Source organism: Pygoscelis adeliae, unplaced genomic scaffold, assembly GCF_000699105.1.
Source record: "Pygoscelis adeliae isolate BGI_AS28 unplaced genomic scaffold, ASM69910v1 Scaffold139, whole genome shotgun sequence".
In the NCBI taxonomy this organism is placed as follows: Eukaryota; Metazoa; Chordata; class Aves; order Sphenisciformes; family Spheniscidae; genus Pygoscelis; species Pygoscelis adeliae.
Genome location: NW_008825613.1, coordinates 2,134,415 through 2,150,115, shown reverse-complemented (window position 1 = coordinate 2,150,115; position 15,701 = coordinate 2,134,415). Strand labels below are relative to the sequence as shown.

Here is a 15,701-nt window from a genome sequence, read left to right as displayed (position 1 = left end):
GGCTGGAGCTCAGCGTCAAGAACAAGGACCGCTGGTGCCACGAGATCGACATCATGAAGAAGTGAGTGCGGACGGGTCGGCACGGCGCAGCCCGGGCAGCCGGGGCCCAGCGGCCCTGAGCTAGCCGGGGTGAGGGACTGGGGTGTGGGGACAGCCAGCCCCTGAGCCAGCCGGGGTGAGGGTCGGGGGCGTGGGGGCAGCTGGGGCCTCAGACCCTGAACCAGCCGCGGTGGGGGTCTGCCTGTCACCTAGCAGCTCTGCGCTGGTTTATCTGTCATCCCAAGATGTCCGAGCGCTTCTGCTCCAGTGTGCCAGCTGATGCCTTGGCTTGGGACCTAGCGACATCCAAACCCTCTGCGCTCTTGTGCTGCCTGGGCTGTTTGTCCATCCCCTAGTGATACCTAAATTCCTTCAAACTCGCACAATGTGGTGCGTTGGGTTTTAATGTGGTGACATGAGAACACCTGCATATTCCCATACTGTGTAGTGCGTTCATCTTTGATTTAGCAGTCGGGGAGCTAGCAATTGCTTTTTTTCTGTCACGTTCCTGCATGTACAGAATAATGTCTCCTAACGCTTTCTCATGAGAAACTCTATGCTGCCCACCATCCCTCTCTCCAGCATGTCACTTTGAGGTACCTGTGAACCAGAGCTGGCCAGGTTTGTCCTCATGGACGTGCGCAGCAGTAGTTCTGGTTGCTGGGGTCTCATACAGTTGTTCCCTCATCCTGAGAATTCCTCCTCCCTTTTGAGAGAGATCCCGGAGCATGAAATGGTCCGTCCCACTGGTGGGAGCAGGGACACCGCTCAGTTTTGTTCCGAGTTCTTCTCACCAAAGCCTGCAGTGCTCCTGCTTGCATAGAGGTTTACTGAGCTCGTACTCTGCCTTCTTGTCACCCTCGGCTGCTCACTGTATGCGCTAACATTGGAGGAAACCACCTGCAGGCAACCTGAGTTTGTAAGTCAGGGCTTGGCGATCACTGTTCTTGTTAGTGTTTTCACCATACTCGTTTTCTGAATACAAGCACTGAGCTGCACAGCTACAGCTGCTCTTGTGGTGGCTTCCAGAGGCTTTGGAAGGTGTTCACAGAAGTAATTTGTCTTTACTTCCTTCTGGATGTGTCTTTTATTCCCAAGAGTAACATATATTAGAGACAGTCAGGAAACAGCTGTCTGAACTCAGTTGCAGAAATGAATCCTTCCCTGTGTACATGGATTTCACTTGCCTGGTTCTACCTCCCTCGTACAGTTACACAAGTGTTAACAGATTCCTATGAAACCCTTGGGCAAACTGTCCCCACGTGCAGAAAAAGAGACACGTATGTAACAACTTTGCCAGGAATGTGCAGGAATCCAGAACTTGAGCCCAGATCCCCATCATCAAAGTCCTGTACCATGACTTTGAGACATTGTTTCTGCTCATCACTGGTTTGTGTATTTCCAAGGTATGGATTTTATGCATTTGGATACTGGTAGGTACCAGTTGAACAGTGTACTTCTCAGCAAGGATACATTTGGGGAATAGAAATTGTACCTGAAACATAAAACATGGTTGGTTGACAATCTGTTGTCTTATTCTTCCAAAAGAGGAGTCAGAGTTTTCATCCGGTTTTCCACATGCCTAGGTTGAACCATCCCAATGTAGTAAGAGCCTGTGAAGTTCCCGAGGAGATGAACTTTCTGGTTAACGACGTTCCTCTTCTGGCAATGGAATATTGTTCAGGGGGTGACCTCCGGAAGGTAATGTCTGTTTTGCTTTGCAATATGTAGCAAAATAAGTGGACTTAATGCTGTTTCTGTAACTGTAGTTGTCTGAAACCATGTTTGTTCTGTGATGCTTTTCTTTTTAGGTACAGGTGTGGGGAAGTAAATGCAAAGTGGAAAAAGAACACATGTGGGAAATGAGGCTTGTGTTTTTGAAACCAGAGGACAGAGAGCAATCCAAGGGCAGATACCCTGTTATCCTGAAGCAGTGTGTCCTTTCATGGAACTGCTTTAGCATTAATACAACTTCCTGTAGCCTAGATGCTCGCACCCAGCGTGTTTGGCTTTGCTGCAATGTGTCGCATTCTGTTTGGAGTCTGATCTGGTTTTGATTCACATGTATCCAGTGTTGCATTGCTCTCAGCACGGGGAAGGATCCTTTTGGTACTAGACTGGGGCCTCCAGGGCTTCAGAATGGGAACTTCTGCAAAGCAGCAGCACCCAAGAGTAAAGGAACCTTTTAGTAGTTCCCCAGGCAGTGGCTGCATGGCCTGATAGTTTATCCTCCCTTTCCATTGTAGCTGGATTCAGGAAGCAGCCATTTGTATAGGGGCGAAGAAGCAAATCCCTGTTGGTTAAGGTTTGTTTAGAAATCACCTCATCTAAGTGATCAAGAAGCTCATTTTTCTGTTGTTGTTTTTGTTACTGGTGTTAGATAGCACTGGAGGAACGTGAGCAGATGTTGAATGCAGTAACTGTGTATCTGCGATAGCAGCTAGTATACCGGTAACTTACTGAGCCTCATTTTATGTCTTCGAGTTGTTTAAAACAATAGGGACAATTTTAAGAAACAAGGTTGGCAATGAAGGGGAGTGGGTATATATGAGAGTAGCATTTGGATGTTGCAAACACATGTAGCTGACCACGTTCTTGGTGACGCTTGGGTGTTGTGTTTTTGCAGTAAAAGTTCTGAGACTACTTGAAGGTAAATTGGAGACCCTGGCAAAGAAATTTGGGGTTACATTAGCTCTACTTGCAATGCAGTATTTGATCATTTAATTTCTAATGAATCCTTAAATGTTGCGTAGATGCTGGGACAATTCAGGAAGTAACATGCTTCATTTCATTTGATCGCATGTAATGCTTTGTTCCCTAAAGAAAAAAAAAAGATGCATGTTGTTTTATTTCTGATCCTGCTCTTCTTTAAATCTTTCTCTTTCACTCGCTTGGCATCATTTGTGTTTTGCACTGCTATTCATTTCTCATTGCACATCTGCAATCTTCCATAAAGCCTGGAAAAAGATCTGCTTCTGTCTATGGGCCATGCACATTTTTATGCCTGTGTTCTTTCAGAGTAGTGTTCTGGGCTCCGAGCTTGATTTCTGACTTTGCCCCTCTCCTCCTTTGTTGTTCAGCACATCTACCCAGAACTTAAGGAGTGAGATGTTGAAGTTTGGCTTCTCCCCCATAGAGCTTTGACTACTGGTTGTGCCTGAAGTGTGGGAGGCAGGCAAAAACATGAGGATACATCATGGGAGGGGTGACTGCAGTGCAGAGGTGTACCTCAGCCATCTATAAAAGCCTTCAGTGTAGTGATCAAAAAATCAGATCACATGTTGATTGACTTAGGGCTTATGCAGGAAATTGCTGAAGCTACTTATTGACAGATAACATTAAGACAGTGATTAGGAGGGGGTTTCCTATGGTGCTTCTACTATACCTTTTGCTAGAGGAGAAGAATTCAGGGCAAGGGAGAAGAGAGATGAAGAAGCACTTGAGAGTGGAGGCAGGGTTGAGAGTTCAGGTCATGGTCCATGCTGTGGACACTCCAGTGATCCACAGGCCAATGATCTGCTTTTTAGCTCAGGGTTAACTAGGTGGGTGACCTAGAAGCCAGCGTGCTGAAGTGTCAAGCAGCTTCTTCTCATTGTGGGAGGGCAGTCAGGAAAGAGACCGTGTCCCAAGGCAGAGCTAGCCAGCGATCAAACGCTCTGAACTGCAGAAGGTGACTTGTGTGGAGTGGGGCAGCCTGCAGCAATAGCACCGTTATCGGAGAACATGCCCTTTACTGGTTTTAAGGTGCCTGACCATGAGGTGGGTGGCTGGTACTGTGCCTCAGACCTTGCAGGGCTCAGGCAGTGTTATGGGAGTGGGGACTGACTGTGGGTGACTGCGGAGGTGACTGCACAGTGTTTGGCAGCCTCTTGCAGCAGGGGCTGATACCTGGGTGGCTTTTCCGTAGCGTGGGGTATCACTTGGGTACAGCACACTGAGAAAAACAGGCTCTGTTAGAGTCCATGGCCAGCTCGTTCAGATTAAAGCAGCGATTGCTTTGGGCCAGCTGGGCTGTTTGGGAGCTGTAAATGACTGCAGTGATCTTCTCTTCTGTGGCCTACACTGAATTTAGGAGTTACCTTGTTGGTTTCCCTTCTTGTCCTTTTATCAGTGACACATGTTTGAATGCCAAGGGCTTAGATGTGCATCCATTTCTTTTGCTTTTTGTCACTCAGTTTATTTTCCTCACTGGAGAGTTGTTCTTCCAAGCAGCAGTCCTGCTTCAGGTATTTAGGGTGTTCCCAAATCCCATCAAGCCAAACTTCTTCAGATGAGGAACGAGCAGGTTCGAGGAGCCTCAGGATCCCCATTGCCTACAGCCGTATGGCCCTGCCTGCATCTCTTGCCCATTTGCTTTCTGATGGCTTTCATGCTTTTGTGGTATTATTCTAGCAGTCCAAATCTTCTTTTCAACCACACCTCTGTGCAATGAATTTTCGTTTTGTCCAAGTTGTTTTCTTTTCCCCCCATGCTTTTATTTCACAAAGCCAACTACCTCATTCAACTAGAGTTATATTTGAGCTATGCTGTTTTCTGTGTCATCTCAGCAGCGGATGGAAAATGTTGTTCTTGACTGTTAACTGTTGCATTGTGGATCTAAATATCTTTTTCTTTACTGTAGTTGCTAAACAAACCGGAAAATTGCTGCGGCCTTAAGGAAAGTCAAATACTTTCTCTGCTTAGCGACATTGGTATGTAGCCTAATGCCTTTCTTGTGTTTTGTTTTGTTTGTTTGTTTTTTTATTATGTGTAATGGCATTTTGCTTTTTCGGCTGACCCTGAAAAGGGGACTAACAAGAACAGGGTGTTAAAACAAATCAGGTTTCTGTTCCAGAGGAAGGATTTGGTATCCCTGCTGATCACAAAGACAAGAACCTTGCACTAATGACGTGTCTGTGGAATGGGATTGGAAAAGCTGTGTAGTGGTCAGTTGTAGGTAACTATGACCTTAATGTTTTGGTTTTTTAAGGTCATGGTTTTCCGTTCAAACCCCATTTCTGTTCATGGCTCTGGGGATGCCAAACTGCATGTCACTTGCAGGAATGTAATTTTTACAAGCCAAAAATCAAGAACCAATGTAAGAAGTGCCAAAGTTGCCCTGTGGCTTCTCTGTGTAGGGTTTGCTTAGTAGGAGGGAAATTTTGTTTGTTCAGGGTCACAGTGCAGAGGAGATGATAAACTGGAGTGGAGCTGAGGGCAAGGTAGGTAAGAGCATAGCAGAAGAGGAAGCCAACTATGCCGTGGCTAGTGCAGCAATCTTCTGGCTAATGATTTGCTCTCAACTAAGGGTTAATTAGGTAGGCGATCCCAAAATAAGTGCGCCTAAATGTTGAGAAGCTTCTCATTTTGGAAGAGCAATTCTGTTCATCAGTTGTGGCTAGCACAGTGATGGAGATCATTGTCTCCTTTACTTGGCACTGGGGAGGCCACATCTGAATACAGTTGTCCACACCTGGCCCCAAGTTCTAGAGGGACGTGGAGGTCCTGGCAAGGCCCTGCAAAGGCTGCCCAGGGCCTGGAGCACCCGACCCACCAGGATATGGGCTTGTTGTGTCTGGCTGCAGGGAGGCTGAGGAGGGTCTGAGAGCAGCCTGTGACTACAGAAAGGACAGGTGCAAAGGTAATGGATGGGACCAAACTGTACTTGGTGAGCAGCATAACAAGGGGCACCAGCCCTACGTTGCACCATCAGAGGTTGAAGCACGACGTTGGAGAAGAAATCTCCTTTCCCACCAACACTGCTTTTGTGCTGTGCATGGCCCTAGGGAGGGTCCCAAGGCAGCCTACAGGGAGGGTAGTGTCAGCAGAGTGATGACAAGACGAGAATTAGCCAGACATCAACTTGATCTGTGTTACAGAAGGTGTCTGATACCATGTGGATTTCAGATTCTGTAGTTTGGAAAGGGGCAGGCAGCAAATCTGTACAGGATGGGAGTAGCCCAAGGTGACAGCACTGCTCATAGGGAAAAATTTAATTTAATACTTTTGGGTGCCGGCTTTCAAGCCATTTCCCAAGGCTGTAGTAATCCATGGAAATCATTCTGTGGTACAAACTTGATGGTCGCCGGAAGTGTTTCATCAAGTATCTCATTTTTCAAACTGTTGAGCTTTAGCTTGCTTGATGCCAAAATCTTGACCACCAAAAGCACTGTAAGAAAATAAAAGATGTGAGACTTCCAACTGGCCTTCCTGTCCATCAGGAAGAGCCCAGCTTCTTGGACACCCTGGGGAGGACAAGTAATCTGATTGAGGGTGGTGCCTACAGATGGTTTCTCTAGCAAGTAGGGTCTCCAGGAGACTTCCTCAGTTAGAGCTCCTTGGTTTTTTAGTTCTCTTACAGATAACCCATCTCTACTTGTAGGAATGGAGCTGATTTTGGCATGAGAAAGCATTTTGGATGTATTGGCCTGGGCTTCTGTCCTTTCAGTGCGCAGAGAGCTTGCAGTTAATTTCCTGAAATCAAGCGCAACTCTGCATTCCTTCATCCTTGTTCCTTCCACCTGCAGAATGGGGTCTGTTGTCTTCATAAGTTGAATGTCTTTGGCATGTCTTTGACAAAGATTTGAAAATGCAGTGGAGAAGAAATGCAAGTTAGAGGCTGTTAAATGTATAAATGAGTGGTAAGTCAGTGAAGGTTGGGGACTTTTTCCCTGATGGGAGAAAGTGTTCAAACTGTGGACAAGGCATGTTGGTTGAATATTTCTCTTAAAATAATCCCATAATGAATTTACAGTCACAGCTGGTTAGAAGTAGGCTTTACACGATGAGCAGTCGGAATATCTTTTGCTTATGAAATTTTAAAATACCCCATGATGGAGATGAGAAAATACAATGCCTGCCTTGGGCCTTTCATGGGACCTTTTCTTTTATTTCCACTTGCACATCTCCAAGATTGAAAAATCATGACTTAAAAAAAAAGTCGTCTTTTGCTGTTTTGTCTGTGGCTATGTCCTGTGGCAGACACTTGCTTGATGATCTTTTATTTAGCAGCCAGTGTTGTTATTTGGGTGGACCAGTAGTGAATTTTCCCCTTCCCACAGGCAGAATTTCTTGTTTCTTTTTTTATTAGTGGCTCCGCAGTCCTCTCAAGGCAGTTCAAGTGTGGACTATTGCCACAAGGCAAAGTCCTGCTCTTTGTCCTTTGTTGGGCACGTGCTCCCATTCCCTCCCCTATTGCAGCCACTCCTGTACCCAGGTGAGGAGCGGGTTCTGGAAACCAGCCTGGCTAAAACCTGATTATTTTTTTCTTAGTAGTTTCCAGATGGATCAGTCCCAGGATCAAGCTGATAACACGGTGCCATAAATGCTTGTGCTGCCATGGAAATTTTTTCTGAAAAAGGAGAGTTTGGGAACCTGTGTTCCTTCTGGGGACAGCCCACACGTAGCTTGGCTTAAAGCAGTCATGGAATTTCATTTTTAGTGGTGGGAGTGACAGAAGTGGTGCTACTTGGAGCACACCGGTCTGCCACCAGCAGAGGGGAAGCCTTGAGCCCCTAAGTTCAGTGTTGCTAATACTGACCGGGGCATTGCTGGCGGCACCTCGATCAGCTGCTCCATGCAGCATTAACCAGAGGCTGCCCAAGAATCAGGTTTTAGCTCCAGCCTTGCTTCTGCTTCGTTGCAGCTAGACAGTCTCTTCCCTGATGGGGTGGTTCGCATTGTGGTGCTTTGACAGTGGTGGAAGTTTACTAGAAGCTCTGTAAGCCACTATTTGGCAGTAGTTTTAGGTCAAAGGGAAACTCCACTTGTTTCATTTGCTTAATTAATTTCAGTGCTTGCTTTCATCAGCATCTGGCATAATGTGCTCACATATATAAATAGGCCTTTTTGTTATCTTGTGTTAATTTACCGAGATATTAGGCTAGAGGACATGCAGAGTGGTTTCAAGCTGCTTACACATTTTGGAGACCTGTTTTGCTTGTCTGCGTGCTGTGGTTCATTTTGTAACTCTACAGTTTCAGAAGAATTCAGGTGCCTTCTCTCTTGCCTTGCAGGCAAGAGATGTGACCTGCGGTTATGCCACAAGGTCTGAACTCTGTACCATCCTCCATTTCTGCAGAGCAGAGGAACAGAGCTAGTTCAGTCCTAGCATAAATTTTATTAATCTTTTAAGTCACTAGTTCTTAATGGTGCTTTAAAATGAAAATTTATTGATATCAACCCCAAAGTCAGGGATACTAGATTTTCATCAGGTGTATCTTTAATCAATGTGAGTTTATTTTCTATTAAATCAAACATGTGTCTTTCAGGGTCTGGTATCCAGTATTTGCATGAAAACAGAATTATACACAGAGATTTAAAGCCTGAAAATATTGTTCTTCAGGATGAAAGTGGGAAGGTAAGTCAGGTGGCCTCTGTCAGTGGTGTTCCCACTGTCATTTCTGGAAGTTGTCAGCAGCTTTGTCTTGCCTGAGAGAAATAAAAGAGAACAAGTAGTTTGTGGCATTGAACTGGGCTGAAAACTGCACTGTGAATTTACTAAAAGTTTACGTCTTCTTGAAGCCACAAATCCTCTTTTCCTTATTCTTAAATCCTTGTCATTAAAAACAAACAACTTTGGCTTCCATTCAAGAACCTGCCTGCAACAGAATATGAAGATATGAGATTGTCGCATATCCCTGGTTTTGTGGCTTCGAGGGCTGCATGTAGAATCAAGCTAGTTCAGAGAGTCAACCTAATGGATTTCTTAGTGAAAATTGTTTTCTCTTGTTACTCTTTAAACAAATAACTTTAAATTCCCAGATAAAAAGCTAGATACTCTGTTCGGCCAAGCTGTAACTGGCAAGCTGCTTTAAATAAAGTCGAGTCTAAGTTGAGATAGGTAGACAATGCCAGCTTATGTGGTGAAACAAGCCTTAACACTGTGTCACATGTCGAAGCTTTGCCATGGACTTTCTCCAGAATTTCCATTCTGGCTTTCCTCTTCTTGAGTGCATGCTGTGGATGTCACTGCACAGATTTTGGGTTGTTTGGTGGAAAAATTCAAATTTTTCTCTGAACTTGCTCTTCTGATGAACTATTTAAACTGTCTACAGATTGTTCACAAAATAATAGACCTGGGATATGCAAAGGATCTGGATCAAGGAAGTTTATGCACTTCATTTGTTGGAACATTACAATATTTGGTAAGATTTTTTTTTTCCCTTCATGTATACAAGTGATGTGGTATTGCCACATTTTATAGAATCACAGAAGTGTGTGTCAGAAGGAGCCTACAGAGGTCCCTTGTCCAGCCTCCTGCTCACAGCAGGACTGTCACCAGCACTAGGTCAGGGCAGCCGTGGCTTGGCCCAGCCAAGCCCTGAAACCTCCAAAAGTGGAGATTCCACACCTTCCTGGGGACCTGTCCCAAGAGTGTTCCCTCTCCAGGGGAAGAAGTGTTTCTTCATGTCCAACCTGAACCTCCCAGATGGTGGTCTGGGGCCACGGCCCCTCATTGTATCACCTGTCGCTTCCAAGATGAGTTTGGCCCCGTCCATCCCTTCCATCCCTTCCTGTGCCATGGTTGGGGGCGGGTGTCAGCCTGCCCCCGCTCCAGCCTCTCCACAGCCAGGCCCAACCAGCCCAGCTCCCTCCCATCTCCTCATGGGTTGAGTGCTCCAGGCCCCGACCCAGCGGGCAGCCTAAGTGAGGCCACATCAGGGTCCCTGTGCCACTCTGGAACTGGGGGCCACGCCTAGACACAGCTTTGTCTCTGCAGAAATGCAAGAAAATAGATTACCTGAAATACCACTTTCAAAGTCTCTTTTTATGATCCTTTTTAGGCTCCAGAACTCTTTGAGAATAAATCCTACTCAGTTACTGTTGATTACTGGAGCTTTGGAACGATGGTGTTTGAATGCATTGCAGGATTTAGACCTTTCTTACATAATCTACAGCCATTTACATGGTAAGACACTTTCTCTGCAACTGGTGATGCCAGGCAATAGCAGCGACAGCTGTTGCGTGTGGTGAGGTGACAGTGTTGAACCAGCATGATAAATTTATTGTTAGTTAGGTGCTGAGGCTGGTGGTCTGCTAAGCTTTGCAGAAGCCATTGATACTTTAGTAGTATCAATGACGGTTCGATTGGCTATTTATACATATTTTGGTATGCGCTTATTACATTGTGTGGTAGCCTCTGGTTATAATAATTCCTTCACAAGTGAAATCTGAATCAAAAAATATAAACCAGTCTGTGTAGCGGTGTCAGAAAAATGTAATGGGAAGGAGTGATACAGTCCTTTGTTCACTTAGGCTGCGAGGTTACTTATTTTTAGCAAGATAAATAACACATAGCAAGACAGAGCATGTTTTGTGTAGTAAACACATAGTTAATGTGTTTGTAAGTAACTTTACAAAAGTGATGACTGAAAGACTTTAACCTGCATATGGAGGTTTCTGCTTGCTGTTTGAGGGCTAGAAGAAGGGGCAGAAATACATGTTTTTTTATATTTCCACTTCTTGCAATACCAAGAGTATATGTAAGGTTGGTTTTTAAAAGAATGATTCTGCAACAGAAAAAATCTGAAACTTGCTTTTCTGTTAGCGTTGAAATAATAACAGGAGAAAAGGTAAATTTGAGTTTTTATGCAAGTGTTAGCTTAAAAAATTATTATGTGTTAACAAAAAATAATTTTAACCAATATGTTGCAATAGTTCCCCTTTTAACTGCTAATTCTTGGCCTTTTATTATTTTAACCGTTCAATATTTGTTGCATTTTTTCCAACATGGAAAACTTGATTTCCTAATGTAAGTAGTAGAAAGCTAATGAATGGACAAGCTTAGAAACAGCTCGTCCCTATCCATAAAAGAAGGAAGAGAAAAGCGCAGGCCACACACATGTAGCTTCAGTTTAGTCAGGGCTGACAGGGACAGAGAGCAGGCTGGCAGCCTCCAGGAGCAAGAAGTGTTCAGCTGCCTCAGCTGACTGACTGTCGACTTGCCCTGGGAAATCCTGCTTCTCTGGGAGCGGCTGAGCTCTAGGCAAGGTTCAGACCAGAGCTGAAGTGAGCCAAGGTGAGGAAACTGAGGCAGAGTTGCTGGTGATGCTTTCCCTGGTACTGGATCCAATAGCATGCTGTGTTTCTAACGCTTACTACATGCTTCACTCAGATCAAGGTAAGAGCAGTGGTTTTGCCACACCATTCTTGCAGATCTTACTTGTCTCATTAATGTGTGGAGGCTGATTTTGTTGTGCAGGCTTGCTCTGTGGTCAGTGAATTGTTACCTGTTGGCCCTCTTGTTTGATGCTGTCCAGACCTCCTTGCAAGCAGGTGTAAAAATGTCTCCAGAGACGGAGTGAATTACAAGGGCTCCTCTCTTCCACTTGGATGTGTTCTGGGTGGATTGTTTGGAAATGTTGTATATCTCCTGAAAGAAGAGTTTGTTTTCTAAAGCTACTAGACTGTGGTGCTTTTTGCTGCTGCCATAATCAATTGACCCTTTACAAAAGCAACATTGTCAGTATATCCACAAAGGATTTTATCTTCTAGGCACGAAAAAATCAAGAAGAAGGATCCAAAGCACATCTTTGCTTCTGAAGAGATGAATGGGGAGGTTCGCTTTAGTACCCATTTGCCACAGCCTCACAGCCTCTGTGGGTAAGTGTGTCCTTGTGGCTACATGGGGTAATTTTTGGCTTGTCTTTTAAACTGAGGGCTCTTCCTCCTTTGTCCCAAGCACTGTGAGGGGTCCTCCTTCTTTCTCCTAAGGAGTGTTTCAAGCCTCCTGGCAAGCTACCATTTGCTGTTAAGGACTAGCCCGTAGCCACATGGCTCTTTTTTGATACTTTGGGCTCTCCAATGGCAGTTCACCCTGCAGTTTGTGGGATGATGGCAGTTCACCTTGCAGTGTGAACTCTGTGACTGCTTTCCACCCATTATGAGTAACATCTACCCAATAACTTGATGGTATTGAATCTCATAAACCAAGTACTTAAGTTAGCTGCTCCACAAAAGCAGAAGCTTCTGGTACTTGTGTTGGGAAAACTGCAGCAAGTCCAGCAGAGGCCACAAAGATGGTCAGAGCCTGTTGAATAGAGCATACAAGGAGAGGCCCATGAAGCTGGGCTTCTTCAGTCTGGCAAAGAGAAGGCAAAGGGGGATCTAATTTTGTCTTGTACTATCTTTTGGGGCGTTACAGAGACAACGGATCTAGGCTCTTCTCAGAGAGGCAAAGCAAAAGGACAAAAGGCAACAGCACAAGTTACAACAAGGGAAACGAAATTTGGTCACAGGAAAAATGGTTTCCCCGTGCTAGTGATGCGTCCTTGGGACAGGGCCCCGAGCAGTGGGGGATCTCCATCTGTGGGGACTGCCCAGACTTGCTTGGACACAGTCATGAGCAGCCTGCTGTAACTGCAACAGTGGCCCTGCTGTGGGCTAGGGCTCAGACCGAAGACCTCCAGGAGGGCCTTCAACCTGAATTAATTGGTCTGTACCAAGTCAGAAGTCAGACTCTGATCGTTTGTCACTTACTTAGCACTTGGGTCTTCAGATGTGCCTAGCAGTGCAGCGCAACTCACTGGCACTGGCAGATTTCTAGGAAAAGTACTGGAGTTGAGAATGAAGTAAGTGGCTTTGTGCCAGTGTTTTGGGCTTTTTGCACTGTGTACTGTCTTTAAAGACGTTCTTGACAATAAACTTGTGTGGATGAACATGGAGGAGAACGTTCCAGGTGGCTCTGCAGCATGGGGATGGTTATTCTGCAGACAAGGCTTTGAAAACTATTAGATTTTATGTGTATAACAGATGGGTTTTGGAGGGGAAAAAAAAGAAAAAAACTATTCTCCCCCTTATCCATTTTGACACACCTTACTGATGTGTCAAGATACTTTTGACTCAATGAATAGGAGTCAGGAAGAGGGAGAAGTGTAATGCAAGTTATATTGGATGGGTGTGTGCTCCTGCTGAGGTCAGTGAAGACTGTTGTTATGGTGGGGATGCTCACTCTGTATATGCTTTCCTCCCATTTCAGGCTTTCCCCGCTGTCAGGATGAGTGACTGCAGCGAAATCGCTGTTTGTTCAGTGGATGTTGCACACATATGGTCTCTAGCCAAAGAGTTGTAACCTTACTGCGGTTGTGAGACCCTAGTTTCCTAAGTGGACTGAGTGGTGTAGAATATCTGCCTTCTGTTTCTTATGGCCCTTCTGTTTTAGTTTAATTGTAGAACCGATGGAAAATTGGTTGCAACTGATGCTGAACTGGGATCCACAACAGAGGGGTGGAGGTTTGGATCCTGAGACCAGTCGTCCAAAGTGTTTCCTAATAATGGATCACATACTGAATTTGAAGGTCAGTGAGGGTTGTAACTGGGTTTAAAGGCCTACTGAAAGCATCTCAGAGGACAAAAAGTGTGTTCAGTGGAGCGAAGCTATAATCCTGGCATCATCGATCTGCAGGATTGTGAGGAATGGTTTTGTTGGTATCAGGTAGTGACTGGATATACAGCCTGTCCAGTACATATCTGAAGACAAAATATCACCAGCAGTATTAATCTCTAGCTTTACGCTCGGAGTGAAGAATGACCCTATATTACTGTCTGCCATCTCAGAAAAGACTCGCCAAGATCAAATAATGGTTTAATATTTGCTAATAACAGTTTTCCTGAACTCCACTACTGATGCTGTGACCTCCATGTCCATGTACTGTAGCAGTTCCTGGAGTAGAACAGAGATTATGTTCACCCAACTCTTCCCCTTCAAGTAATTATTGGAGCTTTGCTGGAGTAAGACTAGCTGAGGCAAGCATGTGTAGAAGCCAGAGAATAATTTTGCCTGATCTGGAAGGATTCCAAAGGAATTAAAGCCTGAAACACAAAATATTGTGCCCGTTATTGGGACTTGTCAAAATCTGTACATCGTGGTGTGGTTTGGGTCCTACAGTCTCTGCCCAGATACAGTAAAACTATAGACAGGGTCATGAGAGTGGTGAGAAGACAAGCACTGGTGTGCAACAGCTTTTTTGTATGAAGGGATTAAAGGAAGTGGGACTCCCTTTCTTGGGTACAGTACTGGCCCGCATCAGAGACAACAAGGCTCAAGGTGGCCTTTATGCTAGCTTGTCAACATTCTTTTCAGGTAATTAAGCTGCAGCATGACTTGTGAAGGCTATTAGTGGGTTTGATTATAATTTTTTTTGGCATTAAGTTAAAAGTTATAGGCCCAGGCTTTGAGTTTTATTATGTGGGCCTTTACTGCTGAACTTTATTATTATAGTCATTAAAACTCAACTGATGCTCTCAATCTAACATGTTAATTGCTACATACTCCCTCCCAGGCCTTTGTGTCCTTTGTCTTTGATAGCCAGTGACTTGTAATCAACTTGTACTCTTTTTACAGATAGTACACATCCTAAATATGACCTCTGCCAAGATTGTTTCATTTCTCTTGCATCCTGAGGAAAGCCTTCATTCCCTTCAGATTCGGATTGAGTTTGAAACTGGAATAAGTACTGGAAATCAGGAACTGCTGTTGGAAACAGGGATTTGCCTGGACCCTCGGAAACCTGCTTCCCAGTGTGTTATTGATGGCGTAGTAAGAACTATTTTGTTTGTTTAATGTCTTTCACATTCTCAGGGAATTTAAAATTATAGGGAAGATAAATTGCCTTAATCTTCTCCCACTGGAGACAGTTTGCTCTATGAGTGTAGTAACTCTTAAGGTCTAGCATTATTTCCTTTATTAGGTGATGTAAGCAGATTCCTATAGTTATACTCCGTCTAAATATTTAAATAAAGTAACTTGCTAGCAAAGGGTTTCTGTGGGATCTATCAATATCAGTTTTTTAAGGCACCTGATAAGAAGATTGTCTGCCCACAATACTTAGTTCATGATGTAACCAGGAGCCTCTGGGTTAGTAGGAGCTTTGTTTAGGATTTCTCTTGTTTACGTTCTCTTCTCTTTTCTCACCAGAGAGGCTGGGATAGCTACATGGTCTATTTGTTTGATAAAAGCAAAACTGTCTATGATGGACCCTTTGCTTCTCGGAGTCTGTCTGACTGTGTAAATTACATTGGTAAGTATACTGGAGGACAGCTGGGAACTGAAAGCACTGCTTCTCATGTAATATGAAAGTAGATTTGCCTTACAAATCTCTGTGTGTTGTCTTGAAGGGCACTCTAATTCAAAGAGGACCATTTAAGAACCCAGAGCAGCCTAACAAAGTTTCATCTGCAGTGCTGTATCTCCACATTTTGTAGATGAAACAGGTCAGAGAATTTATTGCCCGCCCTTTGGGAACTCTCCTACAGAGCAACTTAAGAATTCATTTAAGGTTTTTGCCCTTGTATTAAATTCTGTGCACTGAACAGCATCTACCCCACCTAAACACCTAAACCTAAGCATTGCCCCACTTAAACAGAACCATGATGTGAATGGAGGCTTGGGAGGTAATATGCACAACCTAATTTTGTAGCCTAGAGAGGGAAACTTTTAGTTATGTCTGCACGCTACATCCTGGAAAGAAAATTCTGACTTGGGGGTTGTGATTTCATTTGCACAGCCTTCTGCTCTGCTGAAGGGTCTTGCCCCTTCACACCCACAGAGTGTTGCAGTGACGTCGTGCTGGGAGGTGTTTGCAGAACCTGAGCGATAGCCCACATAGATGTCCTTTGGTAGTACCAAGGGTCAGGAACCTTCTTACCTTAGGGTTTAGCATCTGTAGAAGTTGGGCACATAT

The 15,701-nt window shown here is 44.6% G+C and overlaps 1 protein-coding gene across 1 annotated transcript in view; it reads left to right on the top strand.

The window, feature by feature from the left end:
• Positions 1-2: 2 nt before the first annotated feature.
• Positions 3-15,701, top strand: part of CHUK (conserved helix-loop-helix ubiquitous kinase) — a gene marked incomplete at its 5' end in the record, with an annotated part of 31,757 nt that continues 16,058 nt past the window's right edge. The window contains 10 exons of the mRNA XM_009332788.1: positions 3-61; positions 1,626-1,740; positions 4,661-4,730; positions 8,289-8,377; positions 9,075-9,164; positions 9,804-9,928; positions 11,515-11,622; positions 13,181-13,316; positions 14,363-14,557; positions 14,936-15,038. Of these exons, the coding sequence (XP_009331063.1) occupies positions 3-61; positions 1,626-1,740; positions 4,661-4,730; positions 8,289-8,377; positions 9,075-9,164; positions 9,804-9,928; positions 11,515-11,622; positions 13,181-13,316; positions 14,363-14,557; positions 14,936-15,038 (1,090 nt within the window). The remainder of the gene's footprint in view (positions 62-1,625; positions 1,741-4,660; positions 4,731-8,288; positions 8,378-9,074; positions 9,165-9,803; positions 9,929-11,514; positions 11,623-13,180; positions 13,317-14,362; positions 14,558-14,935; positions 15,039-15,701) is intronic.